Source organism: Myotis nattereri (genome assembly GCF_964212035.1).
Source record: "Myotis nattereri genome assembly, chromosome: 4".
NCBI classification, from domain to species: Eukaryota; Metazoa; Chordata; class Mammalia; order Chiroptera; family Vespertilionidae; genus Myotis; species Myotis nattereri.
In genome coordinates, this window is record NC_138079.1 from 50819845 (window position 1) to 50834054 (window position 14210).

General features: G+C 38.5%; 1 protein-coding gene across 1 annotated transcript in view; it reads left to right on the plus strand.

The window, feature by feature from the left end:
* The window catches only part of ADGRV1 (adhesion G protein-coupled receptor V1), a 459909-nt gene that overhangs the window by 303733 nt on the left and 141966 nt on the right, over window positions 1-14210 (plus strand). Inside the window, exon 85 of the mRNA XM_081090113.1 lies at window positions 7461-7639. Within this exon, the coding sequence (XP_080946239.1) occupies window positions 7461-7639 (179 nt within the window). The remainder of the gene's footprint in view (window positions 1-7460; window positions 7640-14210) is intronic.

The following is a 14210-nucleotide window of genomic DNA, read 5'->3' on the forward strand; positions in this document are numbered from 1 at the left end:
ATTTATATTTAGTATATATATATATTTTTGTGTGTACATATAAATTTACCACATACAGATGTACTTTGTTTTCCAATTTTTAATAGTTATTCCATAATTTATTTTTCTAGCCTTCTATTATGAAATGCTGGTTATTTCTAATTATTTTTGCAATTATAAACAATGCTTCCTTAAACATCCTTGCACTCTGGATATTGGTTACTAATAGGCTATCCATAGAATGAATTACTAGAATTTAAACTTTTTCTATTAACATCTACATGAGATATTATTATATACGTAAGTGGAAACATAATTTTGTCTGTATATTCATTTGTTCGAGTTTTATGATCATTTCCTGTCACAAGTAAATTGTATAGCAGTCTGCTTCAATTATGACCAATATCCATACCTTGAATTATCCTTACAGTCTGTCTCATGCCTAGGGACACAGCTTACTCATAAAGGTAATGTTTTATTTTGAAACTAAAACTTACTTGAAAATGTATTTTCTAAATGGTAGAATAAAGTTAGAAAACTATTTTACAATTGCACTTGAGCCTTTATATCGTGTGCCTTAATTTCACCATGTAGTAAGCCTATGAACAAATAAATGCACATATTATTTATTCCTTGGCAAAAAGGCCGCTTACTGCCAGAGCATGGCAACAGAAAGAGAAATGCTAAAATTAGCCGTGTTTTTCTTTCATCACTGATTTAATGTGGGAGGACATCAAAGGTATGAGAGAGAACAGACTGGTAATTACCAAGATAAAAGTGACATACTGAGGAGATACTGAGTTTCCCAGTCCTCAGAAAGCCTTGTAGTTTATTTCACGCAAAATTGTTAAGAGAAAGAATAACTGGAGCAAGGACATGTGGTAACATTTCTCAGTCTCGCCTCTGAAATGAATGACTAAGGGCTTATGGAAATGACAGAATTAATAGCATCGATGATCTCTGACCAAACTTGATGCAATAAATCAGTCCAAGGTTTCTGATGACATAATAACCCAATATTAAATGTCAGGCTAGATGCCAATCTTATCTCACATACCATGAAAATTTATGGGGTCTAAACCTATTTTTAACTTAAAAAAAAAAAGAAAAGGCATTTAGCTTTAAAATTTTACAACTATACTAATATGTATTATGTTAATCCATATTATATGAGTAAACTAATAATTTGTGCTTATGGAGCATATGAAAGCATAATTATGAACTATGATAATCAAATAGATAACAAGGTGTGTCTTTGATTTTACTGTGTGAGCACTTGGAAAATAGAGGTAGTATTCATTGAAAATGTTACTGTAAAAATAGACATTTCTATATGGGAATGAAGGAAATACGCTTACAGACACACAGTATTTCTATCTATATATGACCTGAATTATATCTGAGTATTTTAGTTGGTTGGTTTGCATCTTAATCAGAATCAACTTAAATTCTAACAGCATCACTTAATAATTATAGGAAATACTAGTGGCCCGTTGCATGAAGATTCGTGCAATAGGCCTTCCTTCCCCTGGCTGCCAGCACCTGTTTTCCTCCAGCACCCAGGACCCAGGCCTTTGGTCCAGCTGCAGCAGCAATGCTTGGCTTCTTCTCTGCGGCCACAGCAGCTAGGCTTGGCTTCTCCGCTCCGGCTGCTCCCAGCCCCTCCTTTTTTTTCTTCCCGTTCCTTGAGCGGAGGCCAGGGCTGGCTGGAAGCCTGGGTTGCCCCTGGCGACTCAGGCCCCCAGCCACTCCTTGAGCGGAGGCTAGGCCCCCAGCCCCTCCTTGAGCGGAGCCCAGGGTGGGGCTAGAGGCCTGGGTCTCCCCTAGCAGCCCATGGAGCTGGAGCAAGAAGATGGCGGCGGCCACAGCCTCCAGCCCCTCCTTGAGCAGAGCCCAGGACCAACAGGAAGCTTGACTTCCTCCGTTGCCAGGAGCAACCCAAGCTTCCTGCTCGCTCCAGCTCCGTGGCTGCCACCATCTTCAGTTGTCTTCAGTCTTTGCTCCGCGCCTGTGTATGCAAATTAATCACCATCTTTGTTGGGTTAATTTGCATGGTCCCTCTGATTGGCTGGTGGGTGTAGCGGAGTGGTGGAGTGATGGTTAATTTGCATGCTTCTCTTTTATTATATAGGACTAGAGGCCCAGTGCATAAAAATTTGTGCACTCAGGGGGAGGGGTTCCCTCAGCCCAGCCTGTGCCCTCTCGCAGTCTGGGACCCCTCAGGGGATGACCACCTGCTGGCTTAGGCCCACTACCCGGGGGATTGGGCCTAAGATGGCAATCAGACATCCCTCTGGCAGCCCAGCAGCCCTTGGGGGATGTCCACTTGCCAGCGGGGAGCAGGCCTAAACTGCAGTCAGACATCCTTAGTGCTGCTGAGGAGGCAGGAGAGGCTCCCACCACCACTGCTGTACTGGCAGCCATCAGCCTGGCTTGTGGCTGAGCAGAGCTCCTCCCATGTGAGAGCTCCCTGACCACCAGAGGGCAGCTCCTGCATTGAGCATCTGCCCCCTGGTGGTCAGTGTGTGTCATAGTGACCAGTCATTCCCAGTCATTCTGCTGTTAGGGTCAGTTTGCATATTACCCTGTTACTATATAGGATAGAGGACTGGTGCACGGGTGGGGGCCAGCTGGTTTGCCCTTAAGGGTGTCCCGGATCAGGGTGGGGGTCCCGCTTGGGTGCCTGGCCAGCCTGGATGAGGGGATGATGGCTGTTTGCATCTGGTTGCACCCCCTTCAGGGTGGGGGTCCCCACTGGGGTGCCTGGCCAGTCTGGGTGAGGGGCTGAGGGCTGTTTTCTGGCTGGCGGGCAACTGAAGCTCCCAGCCTCTCCTTTCTTTCTGTTTTTTTTTTTTAATTTTATTTTCATTTTTTTTATTCTGGGATTTATTTACCTTCTATAGCTGTACTGGAGCTGAGACCGGGCTCCAGCTCTGAGGCTGCGGCTGGCTGAAAGTAGGTATCTGGGTTAGTTTAGCTTCTATAATTGAAACATTGTTGCCATCACTGCCGCTCTAAGCTCTGAGGCCGAAGCTGGCTGAAAGCAGGTATCTGGAGCTTGTTTAGCTTCTATAATTGCAACATAGTTGCTTAGAGTGCAGCTCAGAGGCTGGCAGCAGCAGGCGGGGAACATTGGCTTCCTCCTTCACTGGAGCAAGCAAGCCTCCTGTTCGCTTCAGCTGCCTGGCTGCCGGCCGCCATCTTGGTTGGCAGTTAATTTGCATATCGCCCTGATAAGCCCATGGGTAGTGAAGTTACGGTTAATTACCATGTTTGTCTATTATTAGATAGGATAATTCCCCCGTTTTCAGTTTACTCCTGTGTTAAAAAATTATAATAAAACTTAAGAGAAAAGTTATCTTGATTAAATGATATATAACTTAATCAGCAATGGCAAAAATATGAAGGTGGTCATTTAAATATACCAATGATTAGCATTAACATTAAAGATCTCTATGGTAACAACACGGATTTTTAAACATACTACAGAAAACTTTATTCAGTTAACCCTTTCAAGGTGGCTAATTTGATAGTTTTTAGTGCAGAAAATACTTTTTAATCTTTTTGGACTACCTTCAGAGGCTACATCACATCAATGCTCAGAAACTTTGTATCTGTGTATATGAATTGTAGTCAAGTTGAATTAATATAATTGGTTATATTGGGGATAGTAACATTTTGACTACATGGTTCTTTTGTCTTGAGATAGTCCATAAGACAGTTCTAACAAAATTTTCAAAACTTAGAGATAGAAATGTAAATACAGGTCTAGATATTAAAATTTTCAGTTCACATTTAGTGTTTAGCAGGAAAAATGTAAGATAGCCAGTGAATGGTAAGCCATGCTCAATACGAGAGAAGCATGTTTGCTGAGATTGACACCCTTTCACTTGTGTTGATAATTTTGTTAGTTTTAATATTGGATAAACACACAGAAGACACTGAGGCACACTGATCACATATGTTATATACCTGTCAGCATAAAATTATTATGCAAACATATGGTGTCTTCATACTCTTTTTTTTTTGTCCTCATATATTTACCTTAGTTTCCAAACAAAGAGCCATGATTATACAGAAAGCAATATACTCAAATGTTCTACTGTCTTCTTTTTTGTTTATATAATGGCAGTATTTGGAGCTTTTAACACAGTCTTAGTTAAGTTCGTTTTTTGTTGGTGTTTTTTTTTGGAGGGAGGGTTAGGATGGAAGTGTGGGGGACAATGAAGAAAACACTAAGTTGGGTTAATTCAAGAAGCATTCAAATCATAAAAAGAATAATAGCATATAAGACAATTCATTGAACCCAAGAACTGTAAATACAGTTTGACCTCACAAGGGACTGTGAGCATAAATGGAAGGTTTTGTCGATTCGTATTCTCTGAAAACACTCCTCTGTCTCCACTGTGTTTTGGCTACCCCACCACTAACGTTCATATGTCCTCATTTCTCAGTTGACCAATTTAGACTATGATCAAAATTTAAGGAATTCAATGAGAGGTAATTGGTCCAGCCTAGGTTAGGCTTCTCCCTTGGATCAAAGCAACTGTGGACAGAGTGGCAGGGTCATGAGCCCAGCTTGAATGTGTTATGTAGGAGGGGTGGTATGGGGAGATGAGTAGGAGTAGGGACAAGATTCAGAGAAGGAGAGCACATGACCTAGTCATATCCACAAATGTATCTACCTACTCTATTAAAATGTGTCAAAATTGAAGTAAACCTTAGTCAAAAATGATCTTATATTTGGGCCATATATTTTCTAGAATAATTAAATGTATCATTATGTAGTGTGTGAATGTATATTAGTGTTTTTATTTTATAGCAAAAATATATAATGGGAAATACTGTACTTAGAGTATACCTCAGTGATTGGATTCATTTGAGAAGGAAAGGGATTATTTTTTATTGATGAAAGCTTATGATTTTTTAAAATATATTTTATTGATTTTTTTACAGAGAGGAAGGGAGAGTGAGAGGGATACAGAGTTAGAAACATCAATGAGATAGAAACATCCATTCAGCTGCCTCTTGCACGCCCCCTATTGGGGATGTGCCCACAACCCAGGTACATGCCCTTGACCAGAATCGAACCTGGGACCCTTCAGTCTGCAGGCCGACGCTGTACCTGCTGAGCCAAACCAGTCAGGGCTGATTTTTTGAGCTTGTCTTGCTTAACTGAGTACTCAAGAATTCAGCAACACCATGCCTAGAGCTCTTTGGAGCCGAAGTATTACATGTATAAATCTAACAATTACACTTGTCCCAGTCTTATCTGAGTCTGTGGTAAAGGTCAGACAATCGCTGAAAGGTCTGGGGATCGAGCTGATGGAACTCATGTCCAGTGCTGTAAAAGCAGAGGTTTTGGATGTGTCCCGATCTTTATCATGATGAATCAACTTAGGAGACATTTATCAATCTGTTCTCTCCTCCCTGGTTCTTCCACCAACTGCACCACTGAATTACCATGTTGCCTGGATACACACAGACATCTATTTAAATAATTAGTACTTTTATTTTGGACATGAGCCAATCATCCTTATTTTGCATGAAAAGAGGCAGCATGGATCACCTTAGCATGAGACATTTGGTACAATTTCACTTATTTGTATCAATTTCTATACTAATTATAGAAAAATCGGGGGTGGAGAGGAAGGGGGAACCCTCTTGGATGTAATAATTTTAAAAAATAAGTTAGGACAGTTACATAAGCAACAACTCGTAACATGCTTCATAATTACAGATATAAGCAGATGTACATAAAGATAAGGAGTGCTGACAGGACATAAAATTCAGAGACAAAAATCTCCAAGTAACCAAACATGTCAATCCTTTCTTGGTTTAGCCCAATGAATACTAATTCCTCAAGGCTAATTTGGTTCAGATAGAATCTTTCTTGGAAGCCTCAGCAAAGAGCATCTGAAAATTTTCACACTAAATTAGGCATGTATTTTTTTCACATAGAAAGAAATTCCATGGTATCCCTGCTTACTTTTGCTTTCATACTATCTGACATCCTAATTGGAGGTTTTAAAGGAATTGGTAATATTTTTCCCATGGTGACTATGTGGTCAGCACTTCATCTGTCATATCTCATTTGATCTTTGTAACAACCTCATTGTTCACACGAGGAAACAGAGGTTCTGGGATTGTTGTTACTTGTCCAGCGTTTTCCCGCTAGTGTGTGTGTGTGTGTGTGTGTGTGTGTGTGTATTTCGTCTGTACTCACACCCTTTCTACCCTATGAAATTGAGAAGGGAAATTTTCCAGTGAGTAAGTATTAATTGTGTGAAGTATATATGACATGACATTTTTGGTCTTTTTAAATTTTATTTATTTACTTTTACTAAATTGAACATAAGTCCTCCTCAGGGAAAGAGAACACTAGAAGGAAGAATATGTAAGTTCTAGATGTGGCTTACATATAAGCTAGGTGTGGTGTTTGGAGCCGATAATATTTCCAGTCCTCCGTTTCCTTATTCCATCTATCTACTGTATCCCCTCACTCCCCCCTCTATAAAATTGTCCCTTTTATATGTTTATCTTAGATAAGAAATAACAGATATAAAATATGATACGTATACAATATATTTTTTTTTATTTTTTGATAATCCTCACCTGAGATTTTTTTTCCATTGCTTTTCGGAGAAAGGAGAAAGAAGAGAGAGGGGAGGGAGGGAGAGAGAGAGAGAGAGAGAAAGAGAGAGAGAGAGAGAGAGAGAGAGAGAGAGAGAGAGAGAACCATCCATGTGAGAGAGACACATCAACTGGTTGCCTCTACATGCATCCCGACAGGGGACAGAAGCAAAATGTCAATAGAGGTGTGTGCCTTTGACTGGGGATCAAACCTGCGACCCTTCGGTGCACAGGCCGAGGCTCTAACCAATGAGAATCCCAGCCAGGGCACAGAGACAATATAATACATGTTTCCCTTAATTATTTTTCCACTTGTTTGGACACTTAGATTCAGGAAAGTAAATACCTCCCCTCAACTCTTTCAGTGCCTTAGTGCCCAAACTGGTCCCTGAAATTTAGTAAACAAGCAATAAATGTTTCTCAAGTGAGTGATTGAAAAGGAGAGCGATATAAACTGAGAAGGAAAAACAGCCACAAAACCTACCCCATTACCGTACTTGATCACTGTGCAATCATTTTCTGTTTACTTGCTTATGTCTCCTGCTTCAGGGTGGTGGGGGGAGGCTGAGACTGGGTTTATCTTCACAAGTGTACCCCCTTTCCGTGGAACAGTGCCTGGCCCCACCATATGAGAGGCCCTCGGTAAATAAAAACCGACTTTGGAGATATCCTGAATACTTTGGGTATATGAAAGAATGAGTATATGAACTAACTTAAAAAAATCAACTCAAAACTATAATTTTTAAGTAGATCCTAGCCTTTTGCTCTTTATACCTAAGTCAGGTGAATTTGTGTCCTGTGCCATTAGACCAGAGCCTGTTCATTGTATGTTCTCTCTCCTTTCTTAGTCTGTGAATTTCTGGTACGTACTGGTGATGAATGATGAACACACAGAGAGGCGCTATCTGCTGTTTTTCCTTCTGAGCTGGGGACTTCCAGCTTTTGTGGTGATTCTGCTCATAGTAATTTTGAGAGGAATCTATCATCAGAGCATGCCACAGATCTACGGACTCATCCACGGTGACCTGTAAGTATGTCCAGGCAAAACATGTTGCCTTCTTAGCCTTCATGCACTGGGCAGCTTTATTCTAGATGGAAGGAAAACCAGGAAGACCTAGCTTTCCTGTCACACTGTCTGAAGCTCTGCTTTCTCTGATTATCCCTTTAAATAAGAAACTATTGTGCCGTAGCTGGTTTGGCTCAGTGGATAGACTGTCACCCTGCTGATTGGAGGTTCCCAGGTTCCATTCCGTTCAAGGGCACATGCCCAGGTTGCGGGCTCGATTCCAAGTGGAGGGTGTGCAGAAGGCAGCTGATCCAGGGTTCTCTCTCATCATTGATATTTCTATCTCTCTCTCCCTTTCCTCTTGGAAATCAATAAAAATGTGTATTTTTTAAAAAAAGAAAAGAACTATTGCCTCTTCAGTTCATTTTATAGATTTAATTTTCTCAGGTGAGGTGATATATCAAACAGTTCCAGTACCTTGGTAAAATTTAGTTTATTCAAATAAGACCAGCAAAATACCTAGTGAAATCAAAGAACTATGAAGATTTTGATAAGGAATAAAAGCAGTGAAACATTTTGGAGTGTGGCAGATTAAGGAGTTTAATTAGGGGGGGGGGGGTTCGGGGGAAGTGGCGGGAGGAAAGCAGGCTCCATCATCCAGAAAAAAAAATTTGTCAAAAAAGCAAAAGATTGCATCAGAGTGAATGGAGAGTGTCTGCAAAAGTACATGGAAAGGAGACAAGGTCAGCTGGGTCCTTCTTATTTATGTACTAGAGGCCTGGTGCACAAAATTTGAGCACAGGTAGTGTCCCTAGGCATGGCTGGCCCTGGCCGGCAATCAGGGCCAATCTGTGGAGCAATCGGATGGGGGTGGGGGGCGGCGGGGAGCTGTACTCTGCTCGCACCCGCCTTGGCTGGCCTGGTGCTGCCTGCTTGCTGGCCCCACCCCCTGCCGCCGCCCCACCCTACCAACCACTGTCAGGGCCTGTGGGCTGGGGGCCGCTCCTGCATTGAGCATCTGCCCCCTGGTGGTCAGTGCACATCATAGCCACCAGTCGTTCCACCTGTCATTCTGCAGTTCGGTCGATTTGCATATTAGGGTTTTATATAGATAGATTAAGTGAATTTGTAGTTTTGGAGTCTAACAAATCTTCATGCACACATGTATATACATGCCTTAACCCCGAACTTGGTGTCTTACAAGCTCCTTTTATTGACTCCACATGTAGAAAGAAAAAACACAAAAACCTTTGTAATAATAAAGCTTATTCAGCTCCCTTGGTGTAACTATAATTAGAGAAAAGAGTAACATTTCAAAATAGGAAAGAATAGCTTATTCACAATCTTTTGAAGACAATGTTACCTAATTATTTCACAGGCTATTGTGGAGATAAAAATTACTTAATAGACATGAAAAATCGTTGAAAGTAAAAAGCACCATATAAGGAGAAATCATTTTAATATTCCTATTGCCTGTGATCAGTTATGATTGTCTATTATATACTGAACAAATACTTGTGATCAATGTATGCAAATGTATTTTACACCTAAGCAATCACAGACACCTGTCCCACATCACATTCAACCAAAGGAGACTAGCTACATAATGCACACCTATTAAGATACCGTATATAGCAATTTTGTCTTTTTATTATTGAGATTCAATGAGATTCCTTCATACTGATTATAATATTGTAATGCATTTTTCCCACATAAAATTCTAAAAGCCTAATTGTCTAGAAAGGAACGATCATGTCTTTTCGAGATTTTGTTACAACATTTTACTACCCCTGGCTTTAATTTAAGGCTTGGGATGCTGGGATTAATTTCAGAAAGTTCTGCATCATTCTTTGTCACATACAAAGTAAGCATGAGACAAGCCCTGGTAGCCAGCAGCCTGTTCTTTCATGAGCTCCTGGGGGAGACAGGACTTACTTGGTGGCAGTTTTAACATTCCAGGTGTACCCTCCCAGCCTTGATGAATAGGACCCGATGAACGTGGTGTTAAGTAGAAGAAGCTCTCTCTTGATGTTTCTAAAAGGATTTTTTAAATTTTTCAATTACAGTTTACATTCAGTATTATTTTGTATTAGTTTCAGGTGTGCAGCATAGTGGTTAGGCAATCATATACTTTACAAAGCGTTCCCCCTGATATTTCCAGCACCACACATAGTTATCACAGTATTATTGACTATATTCCGTACGCTGTGCTTTACATATTTTATCATTACCAATCTGAACTTCTCAATTCCTTCACCTTTTTCATCCAGTCCCCCATCCTCCTTCCCCTCTGGCAACCATCAGTCTGTTCTTTGTATCTATAAGTCTGTTTCTGTTGTGTTTGTTCATTTATATTGTTCTTTAGATTTCAAATATAAGTAAAATCATATGGTATTAGTCTTTCTCTGATTAACTTATTTCACTTAGTATAATACCCTCTAGGTCCACCCATGTTGCCGCAAATGGTAAGATTTCATCCTTTTTTATGGCTGAGTAATTCCACTGCATATATGTACCACCACTTTCTTATCCACTCACCTATTTATGGGATTCCATAACCTGGCTATTATAATATGCTGAAATGCACATATGGGTGAATGTATTCTTTCAAATTAGTATTTTGGATTTCTGCAGATATATACCCAAAAATGGAATTGCTAGGTCAGAAAGCAGTTCCATTTTTAATTTTTTTAGGAACCTCCATACAGTTTTCCATAGTGGCTGTGCCAATTTACATTCCTACCAATCTGTGATCTTTACTATTTTCTTCTATCTGCTAATTTGGGGCTTAGTTTTTTGTGTGTGTTTTTTTGTTTTGTTTTGTTTTGTTTGTTTTTAGTTCCTTGAGGCATAAAGTTAGGTTGTTATGTCTTTTCTTTTTTCTTACTGTCGGCATTTATCACTATAAACTTTACCTGTATCCCATAAGTATTGGTGTGTTGTATTTCCATATTTGTTTGTTTAAAGATATTTTTTTATTCTCCTTTTGATTAGTTGTTTGACCTATTGGTTGTTCAGGAGTGTACTATTTAATTTTAATATACTTGTGAATTTTCTAGTTTTCTTTCTGTTATTGACTTCTGATTTCATACTATTGTGGTTGGAAAAGATAGTTGGTATGACTTAAGTCTTCTTAAATTTGTTAAGACTTGGTTTATGACCTAGTATATGATCTACCCTGGAGAACGTTCTGCATGCAACTTGAAAACAATGTGTGTTCTGCAGCTGTTGGACGGCACGTTCTCTATATGTCTGTTAGGTCCATGTGGTCTAAAGTCCAACATTTCCTTATTAATCTTCTGCCTAGATGATCTCATTATTGTTGGAAATGAGATTATTGAAGTTCCTGACTGTTACTGAATTGTTGTGTATTTACCCCTCCAGGTCTCTTACTATTTGCCTAATATATTTGGATACATTGTTGGTTACATATATCTGTTTATGATTGTTCTAGCTCTGTGACACTGAGCAAGTTAACTTCTGAGAGCCTGCAGCTCTCCGTCTGTGGGATAGGTGTAATAAAATCTGTGATGTGGATTGTGATGGGGATTGAGTGAGACGATGCATGTAGAGAAAATGTATGTGCAGTGCCTGGTAAGAGGAAGGGTGAGTTGTGACAAGCTCATGTATGGGCCTGTGAATGTTAGTCTCATCTGAAGTGGTAATTACATCTAACCTATCAGACAAGCCTGGCTAAACATTATTAACCCTATAAATTCTTGAAGGGCAGCTTACCATTTTACTACCTACAGTTATTCTGAAACTATCATTTCAGTGATTTCTATCTTTTTCTTTTGCATCTTTGACATTAGGATTACAAGCAACATACTCTAATATTTCTGAAACTCAAAAGATTTTACCAACATAAGTTAGAATTTGTTTTGCTTAGTTTTGTTTTTGTCATAAGGGACGGGGGGACGCTCTAGCTTGCAGTCTTCTACACTGGATGCTGTCTTATTTAGTTCTGGCTGATATAACAGAATGCCTGGGTGACTTAAATGATAAACACTTACTTCTCACTTCTGGAAGCTGGAAATTCAGATCAGAGTGCCAGCATGGTCAGGCTCTTGGTGAGGGCCCTCTGGCTGGTTCTGTCCTCACATGGCCTTCCTTGGAGCATGCGGGGAGGGAGTCTGCTTCCTTCCTATTTTTGTGAAGTAATTAATCCCATCACAAGCCCTGGGGCCTCATGACCCAGTATAACCTCCCAAAGGCCCCACCTCAACCTCCCAAAGGCCCCACCTCCAAATACTTCACATTGGGGGTTAGGGGTTCAACATAATTTATTTTGGCGGTGGAGAGATTTTGGTGACATTTAAATATTGAGTCCATATCAGATGTTTTTATGTTTAAAATTAATAGATTAAAATAAATTAAGTGTGAATACAATCTGACATAAAAGCTTAGATATTCATTTAGTTCCAGAGAGTCATTTTTGGTTAAGACCACGAGTTCTAAAAAATAGCAGAACTTCAGCTTCATTTATATTGAAATATAAAGAGCTATATCCTTCCATCTCTGAGACATCTAAATTTATTCTAAAATTATTCTCAGAGAGTAGTGTCATATAAAGATTTTTATTTATAATGGCTTCATTAGTATCAACAATAGCTTTTTCCAAGTCATAATATTTATGATAATAACAATATTGTAATAATATGTAACCGAACCTGTAACCTTTTCCAAAAGATATTTAGTATATATTTTCTTATCTTTTTTCTATGTATATTCTAGCACATATATACAAACATGCTCACGCACACATAGACACAACAAAAACAGGATACCATATGCACTAGATTGCAATTTACTTTTATTTATTAGACAATTTTCTATGTCATATATATCAATCACATTTTATACGATAATGTTCTATTATATTTATTTAACATTCTATTGGTGGACTTCTGGACTATTTTCAGTTTTTCTTTTTAACATTGTTATAATAAATATTCCCATAGAGGTAACTTTGTACATGTGTGTTGATATTTTTCAAAGGATGAATTTTGAGCCGTGGAATGGCTCATTCAAAGGACACATATATAATTTTTTACTTTATCAGATATTACCAAAGTGTTTTCCAAAATGGACACACCTGTTTACACTCAAATGACAAATTATGACAGAGCCTGTTACCCCACATTTTTGACAACTCTGGACATCATAAGATTTTTTTCAGTGTTTGACAATGTGATGTATATAGATATACATGGATATATAAATAGAAGGATACACATATATGTAGTTATTTAAGTTTTCATTTATTTAATTCTTAGTTATAATTTAATAGCCTCATTTATGTGCCAGCCATTATGTGAGGTACGTAGTCTCATGTATCCTTATGCAGCCCTTTGAATTTGAATATCTTTGCATAGATTTATTTAGCATTTTTATTTCTTTTGTGAATTATTTGTTCATTTTTCTGCATTAATCTTTCTGATTGTTTTTTCATGGTTTCCAATAATTTAAAAAGTGCTTTCTTTCTTGTTTCCTTTTTTTTTTTAAGGTGAAGAGGTGAGGTGGGACACATTAATGCTATTAGCTATTGTCTCCCCTGAATTTTTTTTCTCTATTAATACATCTCTCTCCTATTCATTTTTAAAGAAAACTTATATTTTATGTATGAGATGAGCTTTGTGTGATAGCAGATTGTTTCAGAGAATTATTTTAAGTATTTTGTATGCTACTTAAATTTTCCAAGTATGATTATAATAATACAGTTAATATGTTGAGAGCCTTTGAAGTACTTAGGGTCAAAATGGTGAAAACATGTGTTGCCATAAGAAACTCAGTCTGTGTTCAACCTAATTCATTAACTAGAGGCAGAATCAGGAAGGCTGTTGATCACTCTTTCATGCAAAGGGCTAAAAACTTAGGCATTTGAAATATCAGGCCAAATAAAGCATTAGGAAAGAGGACATCATAAAACTGCAGGCGATAGAGTTGTAATGATAGAGATGCTTGTGAAATTGCATTCTATCTCACTTATTTTCTTTAAACAGTTTAGGAATAAAATGGAAAAGTTGGTCGGCTTTTTTTCAGATGCTCTATTTTACAAGGTATTTTGCAATCTCTCAAAAACTCTCATTTAGAAAACTAAGAAAGCTCATACAACCACAAATGGTCAAGTGTGTTTTAGCTCAGGAAACAAATCAGTTATTTATAGAGGAAGTTCTGTTGAAGATGAGGTCTCTAATGAAAAAGGAAATGCCCACAAATATAAACAGTTTGTCAAACAGGATACTTAGTATAACTTAAAACCATTCCTGGCTCAAAAGGATTTTCTGACAGTTGTCTTTGTGGTTCTGTTTTCTCCGTTGTAGCTTCCCAGGAGCAGAGAATCTGTGTGTTGTTTCTTTTTTCTTAATGTTCTTTGCTTTCATATGGTAAAATTAATCAGTGCTTGCTTTACAAGTTATGGAAAGCATAGTACTTCTAATCATCGATGTTGTTTCTGGTTATATCTAGATTCATACGTTTTTATTTTTAGAATACAAAATTGGGATCACGCAGTTTTATCCCCTCTATTTCATTTAATGTTATAGCATTAGAATTTCCAAGCCATTAAGTATACCTCAATAATTTTTAATGG